The sequence below is a fragment of the Chinchilla lanigera genome, unplaced genomic scaffold (genome assembly GCF_000276665.1).
Source record: "Chinchilla lanigera isolate Chin_1 unplaced genomic scaffold, ChiLan1.0 scaffold00008, whole genome shotgun sequence".
Lineage (NCBI taxonomy): Eukaryota > Metazoa > Chordata > Mammalia > Rodentia > Chinchillidae > Chinchilla > Chinchilla lanigera.
The window spans coordinates 12,622,206-12,639,540 of NW_004955409.1; the positions used below are offsets into that span (position 1 = coordinate 12,622,206).

A 17,335-nucleotide genomic window follows, 5' to 3' on the forward strand; every position below is an offset into this window, starting at 1 on the left:
ATTGTTGAGTCCCCTGGGTAGGTATGTATGACTACACACATTTTCACTATTTGATGCGACTAAAATTACATAATCCCAAAGAATTTTAATGAGGTAAGTTTTTTTGGGGGGGTGTCATCACTGTCAAATGCATGCGGCAAGTTTCCAGCAACCACTTTTATGCATTCTTAGAGAAAACAAGGGGCACCATAGGAAACTTCTTTGGTAGGATCTGGGAAGCTGCCTGGACTTAAGACAGTAACAACTGTCAGCCTTCAAATAGCCAAAAACACTCTGAAGTATGCGTTATTCCTTAAAAAGCAGATAATACTAGTACAGTATTGGCTGGAAACGTGATTTAAAAGCCCTCTCTTTAGGCCAAGCGTCGTATAGAGGGGAGCGGGCAAGCGGTTAGCGCACCGCCATGACAAGCACCGGTCAAGCTGTCTTCCGGGCTTTGTCAACGCGCGCATGCGCTATGACGCCCCACCGCGGCAGGAAGCGGGGCGCGCGGGTGTGACGTCACCGCGCGTGGTCCATCGAGGCATCGCGGTGATGGCGTCTCCCCGAGAGTCCTTGGCGGACGACCCGGCGGAGGATCCGCTGCGGAGCTTTGTGAGAGTTTTGGAGAAACGAGATGGCACCGTGCTACGTCTGCAGCAGTATAGCTCCGGCGGCGTGGGTTGCGTTGTCTGGGATGCTGCCATTGTCCTTTCCAAATACCTGGAGTCGCCGGGGTTTTCCGGCGACGGGACCCACTCGCTGAGCCAGCGGTCGGTGCTGGAGCTGGGGTCGGGCACCGGGGCCGTGGGGCTCATGGCCGCCACGCTTGGGTAAGAGCAGGCCGGAGGGCGCCGCTTTGCCGGCTTCCCCGCCTGTGCTTCGGCTCAGTCTGCGTTGTCTTTCAGGGCAGATGTTGTAGTCACCGATCTTGAGGAATTGCAAGACTTGCTGAAGATGAACATTAGTATGAACAAGCATCTTGTCACTGGTTCTGTTGAAGCCAAGGTACTGAAATGGTTTGTATGGCCTTTCAGCTTGTTTTAAGACAACCGTTTCTAGTTTGCTTTAAATTGCATTTTACTGAAAGCATGGTTGATACGAAGGGGGCTTTTTGGTTCTTTTGCAAAGCAAGAGTATTTTAATTAAAATAACAGTTAAAAGTACTTGTTTGACATTTTTAAGGGGGTCAGAGGTAGACGACTTTCCTTCACCGCCAGACTACATACTGATGGCTGACTGCATATATTACGAAGAGGTGAGTGTTAGTGAGTGAATGAACCGTATTTCGTGCATCCTACAGCATGTATTTCTTCACATTTTAACGTCTCTGAATTCACAGTATTTATGGTATAGCTGGTGAGGTGCTAGGGAGAGGACTACGTGGGCCTGTGAAGCATGTTGGAAAGTGCTATATGCACTTTTACTAGAGACTTCAGTAAAATTTTTAAAGCGTTTCTATATTTGAACCTGTTACGAAAAACTAATGTCACCATATTTTTTCCTTAGCTATTCCCACTGAATGCGCTAACCGTAATATAGAGAAAATTGCATTGTAAAAAACTCGTTGTTCTACGGCCACATTGATTAGATCCATGGGGTGATTTTTCTTTAAATATCAGTTAAATATTATTGTGGGCATCACTTTTTAAATAATTAGCATTAAGCCAACTCACCTTTAACCTAGGGCCAGATTACTTTTGTAAATTGTTGATTAAATCATATGTTAAATTAGATTAAAGTGAAACTTTTAAGAGTGAAGTCAGTTCTGTTTTCCCATGGACATTCTAAAATTCATTTGAATTTTTTTTCTCCAAAGTGAAATCAATATGATGGTTGATTAGTTGACAAGAGTTTGCCGGTTGGCAGTTACAGAAGTTTTAAACACATGTGCTTTGTTGCATTGATTCAAAGATGAATAAATTATAGGGGAGTTAATCCTCCACACCCCCCTAGTCTCTTCTGTAATGAAAATTTTTGAGGTCATAAAAAATATATTTCTTTCTAAATTTAGTCTTTGGAGCCACTGCTGAAAACTCTAAAAGATCTCAGTGGATCTGAAACTTGTATCATATGTTGCTATGAACAACGTACAATGGGGAAAAATCCAGAAATTGAGAAAAGATATTTTGAGGTAAGTACTCTATTCGACGTTCGTGGTGGTCACTGTTGAAGGAGACTGTGTGACTGTTGAGACATTTTATGTCAAATTCGGAAGGGGAAAACAATTCAGTTTGTGTAAACCCAAGGAGAGAAGGGCTCCTCTACAGCTCACCATTCTGCAAAGGCTCCCTCTATATTTTGGCACTTCATTTCTCTTTTCTAATTTAGTGAAACTGTAACCACAAAACAGTGTAAAATAATAATGGGGGCAGTCTTTTCTGATGAAGTTTTTTTTTTCTTTTTTTGGTACCGGGAATTGAACTCAGGACCTTGTGCTTGCCAGGCAGGCGCTAGAACCACTGAGCTATATCCCCAGCCGAAGTTTTTAATTATTAATATAAAGTGGGCTTTTGGGAACATATCAGTGATAGATATATTACTTTTGGAGACTACATGGTAGAAATGTGGAGGTGATAAGTTTTTATTTCTCTTTCTCTACATTTTAATGAAACTTCTTACCTGTGTACCTATCTATTTTCAGGGTCTTTTTGAAAAATTAAGATTCACAGGAAGTTGCAGAAGTTGCATATAGCGCCTTATGTATCTTTTATCCTTTTCCACCAGTGTAAGCTAGACTTTATGTGGGCAAAAATTTATCCTATTACAAATAACTTCTTTTTTTTGTTTTTCTTTTTGAGGCGGGCCTAACCATGCAGTTCAGGCTGGCCTTGAAATCATTTTGTAGCGCAGGCTCATCTTGAACTCACAGCCATCCTCCTGCCTCAGCCTCCCAAATGCTGGGATTACAGGCATGCGCCACCATGCCGGGCTACAAATAACTTTTTGAGGATACATTTATATGGCACTGCAGTTTTTGTCTGTTGAAAGGACTACTTTGGCTTAATGAGAAAGCCAATATATGACTCTCAGATAACAGACTACTCTGGGTTTTTACTTTCATGTTTTTCTTTTACTTACATATCCTGCTTTTTTACAATTAATACGTATTAACTGTAAAAACTATGGGTTTTACTGTTAGCATTTTCATATGTGTGTATTTCATGCTTTGTGACTGTATCCACCCTCTCTTACCTTCTGTTTTCTTACCTTCTGTTTTCCACTTTTCTGGTCCCCTTCTTTAAAAGTCTCTGTTCTGCTTTCAGGGAGGTTTGTCCTTCTGTCTGGCTTACTTTACTTAACAAGATGTACTTCATTTCCATCCTTTTTCCTGCATTCTTTATAGCTGAGTAATACTGCATTTTGTGTGTGGGTACCATATTTTCTTTATCCATTCACTTATTGATTGATTTCCTATCTTGTCTGTTACGAATAGTTCCACAATAAAAATGGGTATGCAGGTATCTCCTTTGGTTAGTGGCTTCATTTTATTTGAGTATGTACCTAGGAATGGCATAGCTAGATCATATTCTATTTTTAGTTGTTTTGAAGTACCTTCTATAGCCTGAACAAGGCTATAGTAGTCACACTTCCTTAGTTTAGAGGTCCGGCTTCACAAACAAAAGCTTCTAACACCACCGTAAAAGCAGTAGAAAACTAAGTTTAATTAACTGTTAATTGACACACAGTTACACAGAAGAAAGAGAAAGTACAGAAAGAAAGTTATATTACCACATCAGAAGAGCTTCAACATCTGAAATTCCAATTCCAAAACTGGGAGTCTTGTTACATGGCTTTCAGGCTTCTGACTGGGAAGGGTCAGGGCAGTGCATCCTCTCCATGGATGGGTCTCTGTGGATGACACCCCCTTCCCCCAACACTGAGGCCCTTTAGATAGCAGTTGAGACAAAAGTGGCAGTGTCCCAACTGTGACCAGAGGCAGGGAGTTTGTGGCTCTTAGGAACTGGCCAAGTGCCTGAGGGAACAAACATCGAAGTCTTTTAGATGGGTGGGAAAGAGACATTCTGAGAGCTGGCCAGCACACAGGGAGTTTCTGGTCATGACAAGATGCTCTGCTGGGCACCCCGTTGATCTTTAGAGCAAGGTCATGACACTGCCTTATGAACAAGAATGACCTTTCTGTGCTTAATTTTAACCCTTCACCTTTACACTATTTTCCATAGTGGCTGTACTAATTTCCCTTCCCACTAATAATATAAGGGCTCCTTTTTCTTTGCATCATTTCTAGTATTTGTTATTCTTTAGTTACTATAGCCCTTCTGACTAGGTTGAGATAGATTGTCAGGGTAGGATTTGCATTTCCCTGATGGCCAAAGATTGAGCATTTTTTCACATATTTATTGGCCACTTGTCCTTCTTTCGGGAAGAGTGTTCATAGCATGTGTCCATTTTTGATTGGATTGTTCTTTTTTTTTTTTTTTTTTTAGTTCTTTATATATTTTTATTATTTGCTGGCAGACTTTCTCCCATTCTGTAGGTTGTCTCTTTACTCTGCTGTTTCCTTTGTAGTATGGAAGCTTTTTCATTTCATGTTATCACACTTCATTTCTTTATCTTGCCTGGTTTCTCTGGCCAAAATTTTAAATACTGTATTGAATAAGAGTGGTCAGAATGACACCCTTGTCTTGTTTCTGATTTTAGAGGAAGTGCTTTTAGTTTTTCCTTATTCTATATGGTGTTGGCTATGGATTTGTTAAATACAGCTGTTTTTATGTGGAGGTATGATTTTTCTGTATCTATTCACAGCTTTTATCATAAAGAGATGTTAAATTTATCCAAGGCCTTTTCTGAATCTATTGAGATGTTAATGTGATTTTTACTATTCATTCTATTTATGTGCTATATTTATTGATTTGAACATGGTGTTACTTTTCTCTTGTTGCTGAGACAAAATACTTGACACCCAAAGTTAAAGGGGAAAAAGTTTATCTAGCTCATAGTTTATAGAGGTTTTAGTCCAAAATCTTGCTCTGGGGCAGGGTGGCACCTGGCAGACAGGCATTGCAGAGGAGAAACAGTTCATGGTGGGCAGAAGATAACAAAAGGGATGACCACAGCTCTTCCTATCCCTTCTATCTTATCCAGGCCCTTAGGGCAGGTAGCACTCACATCCTTAGTCCTGGTGCCATTGATCTTAGCACTGCACCGTGCATCAAGTCCAGCATCACACACTCTGGATCCAGCCTCCTCTGAAAAAGCCCCACCTATGACCCCATGAGGCTTTTAGAGAAACATCTAAAACACAAGCCATGACACATGTGTTAAACCGTCCCTGCATCATTACATCATTTGTTTCTTGAAGAATATCATTGAACTTTTGAAATGAAATGTAATTGAGATTAGTAAGGACAGTAGTAGGCATTGAACCTAAGGCCTTTACACTGGGCTAGATCCAGACCCTTTTTAAATTTTTTTAAATTTTGAGATAGGATCTCACTAAGTTGCAGAGTTGCCCGGGTTGGGCTTGGGCTCTGAATTTCTGCCTCTATCTTCCAGAGTGCTGAGATTATAGGGCTGTATCACCACACCTGGTTTAAAATTTTAATATTGTTAAGCAATGTTTACTGAGGTAAAACTTATGTAAAAAGTACATACATCAAGTGCTTGACTCCATTTTTCATACTTATCTATGTAACTATTACTCAACATAAATATGTGGAACATTTTCAAGACCTCAGAATTCCTCTACATTGCCCCTCCCAGTTAGTACTCCTTTAGAGGTAACTGCCATTGTGATTTATGTCACCACAGGTCAGCTCGTATTACTGAGTTTGAAGTATACTTCTTTTAAATTTATAGCTTCTTCAGCTAGACTTTGACTTTGAAAAAATTCCTTTGGAAAAACATGATGAAGAGTATCGAAGTGAAGATATTCATATTATACACATCAGAAAGAAAAAATCGGTAAGTACATTCCCAGTTCTTGATCCTCTGAGATTTTGTCATCTGGGCACTGTCTCTGGGCTTAGTGTGTGGTCAGGGCCTTGATTTTGGTGTGGTAAAATAGCTATGATAATTCACTGGGTTCAGAAATGAATGCTTACTTAGTGTTAAGATTACTTAATCTTACTTGCTTTGGCTTCTTATTCTAAAGTATATAGACTCTTTTGTTTGTGTAGTGCTGGGGTCTGAACACAGGGCCTCACACATGCTAGGCAAGTGCTCTGCCGCTCAGCTAAGCTCCAGCCCGGCAGGTTTTTCACACAGTGATCCTTTCAGCTGTAAATGATACAGCGTTGTAATTAGGTGTGTTAGCAGTTATTGTAGCACAGTAACTGAGGCAGTCAACTTAAAAGGAGGAAAGGTTTGTTCTGGCTTATGATTTCAGTCCATGATTGGTTGGCTGTTCTGGTGCCTATGATAGGGTACTTCCTAGCATGATCATTTGGTGGAGGTCAGCTGAGAACAAAACGAGGAAGGGGTGGGGTCCTCCTATCCCCTTGAAGGGAACCCTCAGTGACCAGAAGGCTTCCCATTAAGTAGTCTTCACATTAGGTTTCTACCGCCTCCCAGCAGTGCCTTGGGCTGGAAATTAAGTTTTTAATACGTGGATTTTGGCCCACACTTACCAGCATTGCCTCAGACAGATGACGTAGCTGCAAGTTTCTCTTATGTCCTTGAGAGTTTAAAAGGCCAATTCTAACCTTTTTGAACTTGGCCCAGTCATTCAAGGAAAAAAAATTTTTAACAAAGTATAACCAGGCAAATCTGTCTGTCAGAAAAGTGCATGGAATTAAATAGAATTTATATATGTTCCCCTTGTGTGGTGCTGCTTAGTCACATTTTATACAAGTTGTGATCTACGACACCTGGTTAGGCCTTGTGGAAGGAAAGAATTAAATCTCATCCATTTTGTGTGCCCAGCACCATTTGTAAACATGACTGGTTTAAGGCAGAGACATAGAATTTTATGAATTAACAATACTAACGTTTAGTAATCCTCATTTATTTCTATTTGCTTTGATTCATTTTGTTCAACATGAAGTTTCCTAATTATGTGAATTGTAGTCAAAAGCAAATGTAACTTATTTAAAGAACAAGAGTAGGTGTTAGGACTAAATCCAGGAAAAGAAGGTAATAGGATTAGTAACTCAAAGAAACTAACGTTGATGTGGCTTGCTGTTAGAGGTATAAAGGAGAACTTTTAAGGGATCTAGTTTTGGCTGAAGCTATTGTTCAGTTTGTAAAGTAGAATGTTTTTGGAACAAAGATTTTATATTTCTGGATATAAAGGCTTCTTTAAAAAATTGATATAATTCACACACCATAACATTCACCCCCTCTAAATTGTACAACTCAGTGTCTTTCAGTAATATTCAAAAGTTGTGTAAACCATTACTACTTTCTAATTTTAAATGTTTCCATTTGAAAAGAAACCCCATACCAGTTAGCAGTCGCTCTTTAATCTCCCTAGTTCCCAGCTACTGGCAACTATTAATCTCTGAACTTGTGGGTTTGCCTATTCTGCACATGTCATATAAATGGATAGCGTGTTATGTGGCTTCTTGTCCTGCTTTCTTTCATGGAGTTTCTTTTTTCTTTTTTTTTTTTTTTGGGTTTTCTCTGGTACTGGGAACCAAACTCATGACCTTGCGCTTGCCAGGCAGGCGCTTTTGCCGCTGAGCTAAATCCTCAGCCCCATGGAGTTTCCATATTGTAGCATGCTGCAGCCTTTTCCTTTTTATGTCCGAATAGTACTCCTTTGTGTGGAGATGTACATCTCACTGATGCATATCCTACTCACGGTTCACTTTTTGGCCATAATGAGTAATGCTGTTGTGAACATTCATGTAGAAGTTCTTTCTATAAGGGTATGTTTCCAGGTCTCTTAGGTACGTACCTACAGTGTTACTGCTTTGTTGCTGAGACAGAATCCGTGACACCCAAAGTTAAAGGTGAAGAGGTTTATTTGGCTCAGTTTGTAGAGGTTTCAGTTCATAGTTGGCTTGCAAGGGAGGGTGGCATGGCAGAGGAGAAACAGGTCATGTCAGGCAGAAGACAGCAAAAGCAAGCAAGAAGCCACAAGCAACAATAGCAGCTTCTTTCTGCCCCTTTTATATTCTTATCTAGGCTACCTGACTTAGGGGAGGTGCCAAACCAATCAGTGGACTAATTTAGTAATCACACACCCGTAACCCCAGCATCACACATTCTAGGTCCAGCCATCTCTGAAAAAGCGCCACCTCTGAGTGCGTGAGGCTTTAGAAGGACATCGAGACACAAACCATAATAGTTATGTAGGAGCTCTGTGTTTTAACTTTTTGAGGAATGTTCCAAAGCTACTGTATACCAGTGATGGTGAACCTTTTAAAGCTTTTAATGATAACAGTTGGCTGTGGCATGCATGCGGTAGGTTCACCACCACTGTACTATACCATTTTACACTTTCCACAAGTAGTGTACAAGGGTTCCAATGTCTCTATCACTTTAGCAACAGTTGCTATTGTCTTTTTGACTATAGCCATCTTAGTGGGTGTGAAATAGGATCACATTGTAGTAGTTTTTATTCTCACTTTCTAATAACTAATGATACTGAGTATCTTGTGTCTAGAGAACTATTTTGCCCATTTACAAATTGAATTACTTGTGTTTTTACTGTAGAGTTGTAAGAGTTCTTTGCACATCTTGGATACATCACACCAGATGTATGATTTGCAAGTACATTCATTTTGCTGACTGTTGTTTTATTTTTTTATAGTATATCTTTTGTAGCACAAAGGTTTATAATGTTAATTATGTCTAATGTATCTATTTTCTGTGGTTGGTTGTGTGTTGGGTGTCTGCTGAGAACCTTCTATAAACATTAGACATAACGGTTCACTTGAATTGTGTTTAGCCACTACTGGGCATGTTACCTAGTACTAAGTACCCAGTAAGTACTTAGTTGGTGAGAAGAAATAAATTTTTGTATCCATTATTTTCTTATAGAAATTGCCATCATGAAAACTTTAGCTGTCTTACCCAAGCCTTTGCCAATATGGGTAAACTAACGATGTGAATGCGGCATGGGAATGCAGCATGGGACGACTGTTCACAGACTTTTCCAGCATGTCCTTAGAGATCCGGTACATGGATGACAACCACCATGGGCTGCCTGCAATATGAAAAATACTGCCTGCCTGCCAGTGGGCCTGAAATCCAACTTAGGTTTACTTAGCTCACCATCAAGTTCTGCTTAAATAAACTGAAAATCCGTCCCTCAGAATTGGTATTTAGGTTAGCTAAAGTCTGCCAGAAATAGTGATGCAGCGTGGTAACTCAGCACATTTCCAGGTGGCTGGAGATAAATTGATCCAATTTCTGAAGACACACTTTTGTTACTGTATAATGTTTTAAATTCAAAGGAGCACATTTTAGTTTGGGTAGGATAGGATAGGATAGGATAGGATAGGATAGGATAGGATAGGATAGGATAGGATAAATTTAAAAGGCTTCACTTTACATAATTATGAGTAGATTTATCTTCTGCTTCATAAATCTTTAATACCTAAATGTTCTTTTACTTTAAAAAAAAAAAACCTGAGACTGTTGTGTTGTATTCTTATATTAGCCAAAGTTTTATTCATGTCCTCCACCATGGGTATGTGAGTGGTTTAAATAGTAAATGATAAACAGTTACTAAAAAGACAAATCCAGAGATTAGGGGAACACGGGGTACTGTACCTTTGCCTGATCGTCACTTGGGAATGGAGTGAGAATAGAAAGCCCAGCTGAGGCATAGGCACTTCCATAGCTTGTGCAGTTTTCCTTGTGTGTGTATTCAGGGGAGTACTTCAGAGACACTGGTGTTAAGTTAACCTGTTTACATGAAACAGAGAAAGATTGCTGGATAACTGCAAATGTAATTCCATTTACCTAGGGGTCTTTTCCTCTGTGTTGTCTTTTGTTGCGATAATCGTCCATCTGCGGACTAAGCTTCGAGGACACGTCGTCACATTCCTTCCAAAGAGTCGGAGCCAGATGGAATCCGGGCACTCACGGGCAGTTGGTGCTAGGTAGCACATTTAATGTGTTAAAATAAACCTTGTTTTTAAGACCTTGTGACTGGGTGAATCTATCAAAAACACAATTAAAGAAAAAAAAAATGATAAAACAGGTAAGTGCTTTTCAGAAAAAGAAAAGCAGCTCTGCCTAGAGACTTTGACACTCAAAATCAGAGAATAGTTTTTTCCTCGCAGGCTCACTTAAAGCTTTACAGTTTGTTCTACTCTTCTTTTTCACATAGTTTGTTCCTAGCACCATAACATTTCGTGAAGCAGTGTTCCTCACGCAGTGAGTGTAATTTAAATGTGTAAAGCTTTGGTAGTTACTAGCCCTAGCCATTGTTAGTGAGATCTAAGGACAGATGACCACTTTCTGGCTGGTTCCATAACATTGTAAAATTTGTTTTAAAAAAATAAGCTTGACATTGACTGTAGTAGTCCAGCCTGACTCCTCACATCCCTCTTACGCCCTCCTCTCCCTTTCACGTAACGTTAGTGCCTGTGGGTTTTGGCCCCTAGATTTACTGTATGAAAGCCCAACTTCTTTACCCCAGACAGGTGCAATTTGTACCGTAGCTTCCTGGGGAATCAGGCTGACATCAGCCTCCCTGTGTCTTTGCTGGTCACAGCCTTGCTTACTTTGCCTTTCCCTGTCCTGCTAGGCCCACTCCTTTACCCATTGCCTTCACTTGCATACCTCTGTAACAAAGCTAAGAGAGATTGTTCTTCCCGTTGAATAACGCCAACATCATAGGATCAGAGAACACTGCAGGGCCTACTGCATGGGGAGCCGCCTCAGGAACCTGCGCTCTCACCACCCACGGTTCCCAGCCAGCCAGGGACGCCTGGGAGGGGAGGGCTCGCCCTCTGGAGGAGCACTGTTGGGAACGGGGTTTAGTTTGTAGCGAGGGAACGGTGTTCTACACTTAGGGCTGGATGGCCACAGCGTTCAAGAAGCCGGTATGAAGGGAAGACCAGCTTGTCCTCACTGGGATGCGTTTGTTTGACCAGCAGATGGACTGGGCATGGGGATAGAGTTGGAGTGCGGCGGGCACTGTGAGGCAGAGGAGAACTGATGAGTTGGGGGCTGAAACACTTAGGCAGCAACGTGGGGCAGACGATGAGAAGGCAGGTGCGGGAGGTACGACGTTGCCAGCAGGGCGCCACAGAATATAGCTGGCCGTCTGCACAGCACTGCCGTGCCTGGAGAAACTGCATGAGAGCGTGTGGGCATTATGCTTAGCAGAATGCACTGTAGCAGTTAGGAAAAGGGTTGCAACCCCCAGGAAGGCAGTGTTTCTCAATCCCGGCTCTCATGAGATCACCTGGGGCAGTGACAGCAAGAAAAAGCCATTCTCCAAACAAACAAGAAAAAGCCATTCTCAGTCCTCATCCCGCTAAGTAGAGATGTGGTATTGTCCAGGGGCTCTGGATAGTATTGATGTTGAGATTGAAAACCACACAATAAGAAAACCTTAGCATCTGCTGCCCAAGGGGGAGAGAACAGAGAGAAGAGTTGAAATATATTTTAAGCCGGGAGTGGTGGCACATGCCTATAATCCCAGCACTTGGGAGGCTGAGGCAGGAGGATCGTGAGTTTGAGACCAGCCTGGGCTACAAAGTAAGCTCAAGGCCGGCCTGAACTGTATAACGAGACCCTGTCTCAAAAAGAAAAAAAAAAAAATTTAAAAATCATCTTGTGATTACAGAAGACCAGTGCTGCATAAAGAGGAAAAAAATTGATATGGAATGCTTTGTGAAATAGGTAAAATGAACAGGACTGAGTTTGACAACCTGAAATAGACTGTTAAAATACTGTACCTGGAAATTTAAAACATTTGACCATGAAGGTGGTGCTACTCAAGAGGAAGGGAAGATTTAACTACTGGAAAAAGAAAATTGTTACAGGTTTTACCTCTGTGACTTGAGACTCTTCTGTGTACTCACTATAAAGACTTTGAGCTCGCATAGCTTTATGTCTTACTCTGTAGTTCTTTATACAAGGATCTATGGATTGTGTGGTGAATTTGGAGGTAAAATTGGGCTAGTTTTAATTATTTTAATAAGTATTAATAATCTAGAATGTTAGTGGGCTTTTTATACTCATATGTTTTCAATTTTTTATCCTTACAGTTTTCCTGAGTGATATTAAATATGTTAACTCAGATTTCAGATATTCAAAGAAAAATGTCACAGAAATTTAACTGTTGTTCTAAAGGTTTCCCATAGATGGCATTATTTGACTTTGTCATTAAATAGTCCATAGCAGAGAAGTTGTGAGATAGAATCTATTTGGAGTAGCAATCACACTTGCGTTTTTTAAGGTGAATTAAACTTGATTTTAAAAAACAATCCTATCTCTTATATTTCTGTTCAGAAGATAGCATGATGGAAATAAACTCAGCATTTTTCTTATAAAGTTGTATTTGGTTTGTTTTCTATTTCATTGTTACATTCTTTTTGAGTGTTGTTCAAAAAGCCACATAATCTGCAATTTGTAAAACATTTTATCTGCTGTTGATATTTTCTGTGAAAGGGGAATACTTAGAAGACTAAATTAGTTCAAGTGAAGTTCTGAAAATTCACCTTGAAAGTACCTTTACATTTTGCATAGTTTTACATCTGAGGTACTTGCAACTTCTAATTAATTTTAATTAGTTTCTCAAAGCAGTGTTCCTTCTTCATTAGAGCAGTAGTGCTTCCATCAAAAGGTGGAAGCTCTGTCTTCAGCTTGGCACAATCTTACAGTCTCAGGACAGCTCTTTGGCTTTTGGTTTCTGTTGTTTTTCCCCAAGAAACATTGGGATTTGAGTTTTGATTCATCGTTAATATACATAAAAGTTGGAATGTTCAATTTTCATACCATGGACACCTAGTGCATAAATAGAAAAAGTTGTGGCTACCAAGTCTTACTAAAAAGTAAGCAGAGTTTTTACATTTCATGGTTTGAATGGGAAAGCAGTAAATTCTCAAACCATTTGCAGTAATTTTAAGTTTAAACTGTTACGTGTTTGGGGTCTTTTAAGACAGTGTCTTAAGTTTTATGTGTTGGTAGAGTTCTGTGTATATCTAGCAAGTCCCCGTCAATTATGACCTACATTCTAAGTAATGTCCTATTAATAGCAAAATATCACAGATAATAGACTGAAAAATGTGCTGGAGGAGGTTGTCTGGCACTGATTTTCTCATGTGTTTTGATAACAGTGTGGCAGAGGAGAAGCCCAGGGGCGCAGTATCTGGATTTGAACCACAATGTTTACTAGCTTTGTGACTTGAAGTTTCTTGAACTCTCTGTGCCTCGTTTTTCTTATATAAATTGAGGATCATGGTAGTGTCCACCTCATAGGTTGCTATGGGAATTAAATTAGTTTCAAACGTAGCACACTTCAGGTATATGGCACACAGTAACTGTTCAATAAATGTGATTAGGGCGGGGCTGGAATTCCTTGTGGGGACCTGCGAAGTATGCATAATAGTGCCAGTCAGCTTTATCTGTTGCTGTGTGAAGTTAGGGCAGAGGATGTATGTAACCTAACCTTCCGCTCCCGTCTGGGAAGGGCAGCTGGGATGGGAGAAGGTGGAGAACGTTGCTCCACAGTGCTGCTACTTGAACAAGCCAGCAAGTGTAGAAGAGGAAAATATGGTGGAAGAAAAGTCATTGGTGTTCATTCTTACAGTTCTGAAGGAAGTGCTGTGCACTTTGGAAGGCCAGCAGGGACAGAGGATGTCCTGGGTTTTCTGGCCAGAGCTTCAAGCTTAACATTCCCCTGCTCTTTTTAGTATATGTGCAGCCTAAGCGAGCACAACATTCCCCTGCTCTGCGCCATCAGTCAATCCTTACTTGGACACTTTTGCTAGACCTGAGAGCGTTTATGTAAAGAACAGCACAAGGTCATTTTTCTAAGGTCTAAGACTGTCCTGTACCTACCTAACAGTGTTTTCAGAGTTTAGAGGTATTAATCTAAAGTTAGAATTTGGCGGCAGTAGCTTGATCCTTACTGTGTACCAAGTGGACATGGCGGGATGCAGGGGCTCCCCTAATTCCTCAGGCTACCTGATTGTGTCCTTATCCATAGAATGAGAAAACCGTGGCTTGTTTTTGCCTCTCCGTCAGTGAGGGTAAAGTGGCAGACATGCTCTTCTGCATCGTATTAAACTTTTAGGTTGGTGGAAAAGATTGTTATGAATGCTCAATTGCTGGTCTTAATTTTTAGGAACGTTTCTTACCTATAAACTTATTTCTAAGAAAAATCAATTTGCATTTTTTAATATCACACGGTTGAAGACATTCTTCCTTACCAAGCGAGATTTAAACAGTTTGAGAAAGACCTGGCCGAGGCACAGCTCCTATAGACGTAAATGTCTGAGTAGTTAGCAAATTTCAGGTTATTAGCGGTAACAAGGACCACTGTTAAACTCTTGATGGCTCAGTGCTTTTAGACGCTCCAGTGATTCTTTTAGAAACTTAACTTTAACTCAGCTTTGTGAATGTACTGATATCCAGGCATTAGTGGTATGGGTTCCCGGCCCACGTATTGACTTATCGTTGCTTTGATAAATGACTGCCAGAGTTGTATGTACAGTACAAACAATCCATGTACTCCGTTCCATAGTCAACCTCGCTCTTTTAAAGAATGTGCTGTGCAAACCTGCTTGTGCCAGATGTACAGAACAGCTGCATATTGAAATATTCTAAATACAAATGTCATTCTTCAAGCTCAGATGAGAAGCTTCCCACTTACACTCAGAATCAGTGTAAAGGATAATCTCAGGGCATATAATTCACATAGAACGAGGGACAAGTTTCTAGAAACTGAAAAACAGGAAGAACAAGTTTAGCACTCCCACAAATGATAAATGTTTAACCAGAAAAGGCCTTTGGATTTTAGTGATGTTCATGAATGTAAGTACAACAATGCTTTTTTGAAATGAATATCATTTTCCTAAATCTTGTTACAAGGATTTTGAAAATTCTGTTGTTTAAGACTCTTTTCACTCTCTAGCATGTATTAAGACACCCACGGTCCACGGTCAGCCTGTTCCCCCGTCCCTGTGAAATAAGTGGCTGTTAACCTGAGCTTGCGGAGAATGAACGGGAGAGGCCTGATGTAGCCAGGAGGAGCAGAACTCCCAGTCAGCCCTGGGAGACACTCGCACCCCTTTCAGTTCTGCAGGAAATCCCCTGCCTCTAATGCACCCACGCTGGAACAGTCTTTCACCTGATTATACCTCAGCTAGCGCTGTGTCCTCGGGCAGTTTAAACTCTGCATTTTAGTTCCTCTTTCTGTAAAATGAGAACAGCGTCCGTGTAAGTTCCTGTGCAGAGAGACTAGCACTGTGGTGGTGGTTAAACTAGATCATGTGTGGGAGGCAGGATACACGGAGCAGGCCTGAACTCTTCCCTCTGAGAGCTGGCCTGGGAACTCTTGCAAGTAAGCCGTACGGAATACGGTCCCGAGAAAACAAAGGCCTTAGTTGTCAGGAAAGAGATGTGTTTGTCACTTACCTTTATGTCTCACCCAGACTCCACTTCTTTTGGACTCTGTCTTTGTCACAGAAAAGAGAAGAATAAGGAAAAAAGAATCTTATTTTCTAAATCCTATATGACATTAATAAGGTTAATAAGGCACTGGCTTGATACTTCCAGCAGAAGGTAACACCAAACACAAAGCCAGAGTAACAGTCTGCTTGTGAAAACGTGAAGGTCCCAGCACAGCAGAACGTAGCAGAGAAGTTCCTGGAGACCCCTCAAAATACTTAGCAAATGAGAGGTGGCTTGTTGTCGTTTGAGTTTCTGCACAGTTAACTCTGAGCTAAGTTCCTGTGTAGAGTCTGCACCACCTGATATTCAAAGATCCCTGATACGTTTGTTCTGCCTTTCTCATCAAATCCACCATCTATGGCTTCATTGAAACATTCACTTTTCTTTTTGAATTAATCGACAGGCACTGTGCTAGGTAGGTACCGGGTGCACATCAGTACTCTGTGGGGGACAAACTAGTAACTAATAAGCCTCCCATACGCTTAAGCTGCCCACTCGTCCATGATGAGACAGTAAAAAAAAAACTGCAATTCTAGGCGGAGTTTGATAGTGAAGCTACGTACTAGCTACGGTGCAGTGTGCAGCAGGTACGCGAGGTCCTGACGCGGTCAAGGAAGGGTTCACAGGGGACTAGTTAACGGACATTTTGAAGGATGAAGTGAAACTTGACACCGCATCAGGTGTTCTAGACAAATACGTCATCAAACGTGGTTCCAGTGTGGTGGGAGCCCATGGTGTGTAGGAAGCGGCTTGGTTGGCAGGAGTGTACGTGAAAGTCTAGTGAGAGGATGTTGAAATACTTTAAGCCGAGAAGTCACTTGGTGAAGTTACTTTAGCTCATGGGTGGGGGGCTGCAGAAGAGCAAGAAATTCAGTAAAGCGGTCAGGAAGATGGGAGGCTAGGAAGTGGGGTCTGAACTCGGGGCAGCCTTGGGAGGTTGCATCCCCATGCAGATCTGAGGCGTGTGGAGCTGGACTGCATGAGGTACAGCAGGGCGTGGGTGCCGGGGAGCACCCTGTATGGCCTGTGCACACCTGGGAGACTCCCCTTTCTCTAAGACACCTTCTGTTGCAAAAGAGTTGTAACATGGTGACTTTATTAGAACTGCAGACTTTACTGCCGTCTGCCAGAAAATTGTCGTGTATGTAGAGCTTAAGATTTTGGAATCAGCGGTTACAGTTTTAACTTTTTGCTTTAACTTCAAAACAGTATAACGATGTCTACCGCGTACGTGGAATTCCCCTTCTGTGGGGCTCTTTAGTACCCAGCCTGCACCACATACTGCAGCCCTGATCAGTGAGATGTGTGAGACAGGGAAGTACACAGGTTTGGGGGCGGGAGGGAGTGGGTAGTGAAAGATGAAGCTTTGTAAATCACCCCAGATGTATGAATGGGGAAAAAGGTCCAAAGTGACTAAAATTCAGAGGATAATTGGGAGGGAAAAAAGAAATCAATAAAGGTAGAATATTGAAATGTCCTTTTTTTTTTTTCCTTTTGAGGCAGGGTCTCTCTATGTAGATCAGTGTGGCCTTGAACTCACTTTGTAGCCCCAGCTGCCTTGAACTCCTGGCAATGCTCCTGCCTCAGCCTCCTAAGTGCTAGGATTACAGATGTGTGCCACCATGCTGGGCTTGCAGTGTCTTCTGTTTTGGCTCCAGGGACAGTCAGTTCTCAAATACATGGATGGTCGTACAGCTGCAGTTGTATACTGCATACACTGACAGTCCCGACCTGCTTTTTCATCTGCTGGGTGTACACTGCATGCCTGTCCCCGGATGAGCCCAGCGACGCTGCCTCCTGTCCAACGGCT

General features: G+C 41.4%; 1 protein-coding gene across 2 annotated transcripts; it reads left to right on the plus strand.

Moving 5' to 3' along the window:
* The first annotated feature begins 53 nt into the window (after nucleotides 1-53).
* Vcpkmt (valosin containing protein lysine (K) methyltransferase) lies at nucleotides 54-10,041 on the plus strand. Of its 2 annotated transcripts, XM_005376830.2 has the most exons (6): nucleotides 54-812; nucleotides 888-998; nucleotides 1,165-1,237; nucleotides 1,994-2,113; nucleotides 5,800-5,904; nucleotides 8,929-10,041. In XM_005376830.2, the coding sequence occupies exons 1-6, from the start codon at nucleotides 451-453 to the stop codon at nucleotides 8,941-8,943; spliced, it is 786 nt and encodes a 261-aa protein (XP_005376887.1). In that variant the 5' UTR covers nucleotides 54-450; the 3' UTR covers nucleotides 8,944-10,041. The 2 variants fall into 2 exon arrangements, with proteins under 2 accessions (XP_005376887.1, XP_005376888.1); XM_005376831.2 differs by lacking the exon at nucleotides 1,165-1,237 and having other exon boundaries at nucleotides 888-987.
* Nucleotides 10,042-17,335: the final 7,294 nt, after the last annotated feature.

Coding starts and splice junctions, on each gene's coding strand:
- Vcpkmt (XM_005376830.2), top strand. CDS start 451: ATGCGCTATGACGCCCCACCGCGGCAGGAAGCGGGGCGCGCGGGTGTG. Junction 813..887: donor CTCATGGCCGCCACGCTTGG/GTAAGAGCAGGC, acceptor GTTGTCTTTCAG/GGCAGATGTTGTAGTCACCG. Junction 2,114..5,799: donor TTGAGAAAAGATATTTTGAG/GTAAGTACTCTA, acceptor TTAAATTTATAG/CTTCTTCAGCTAGACTTTGA.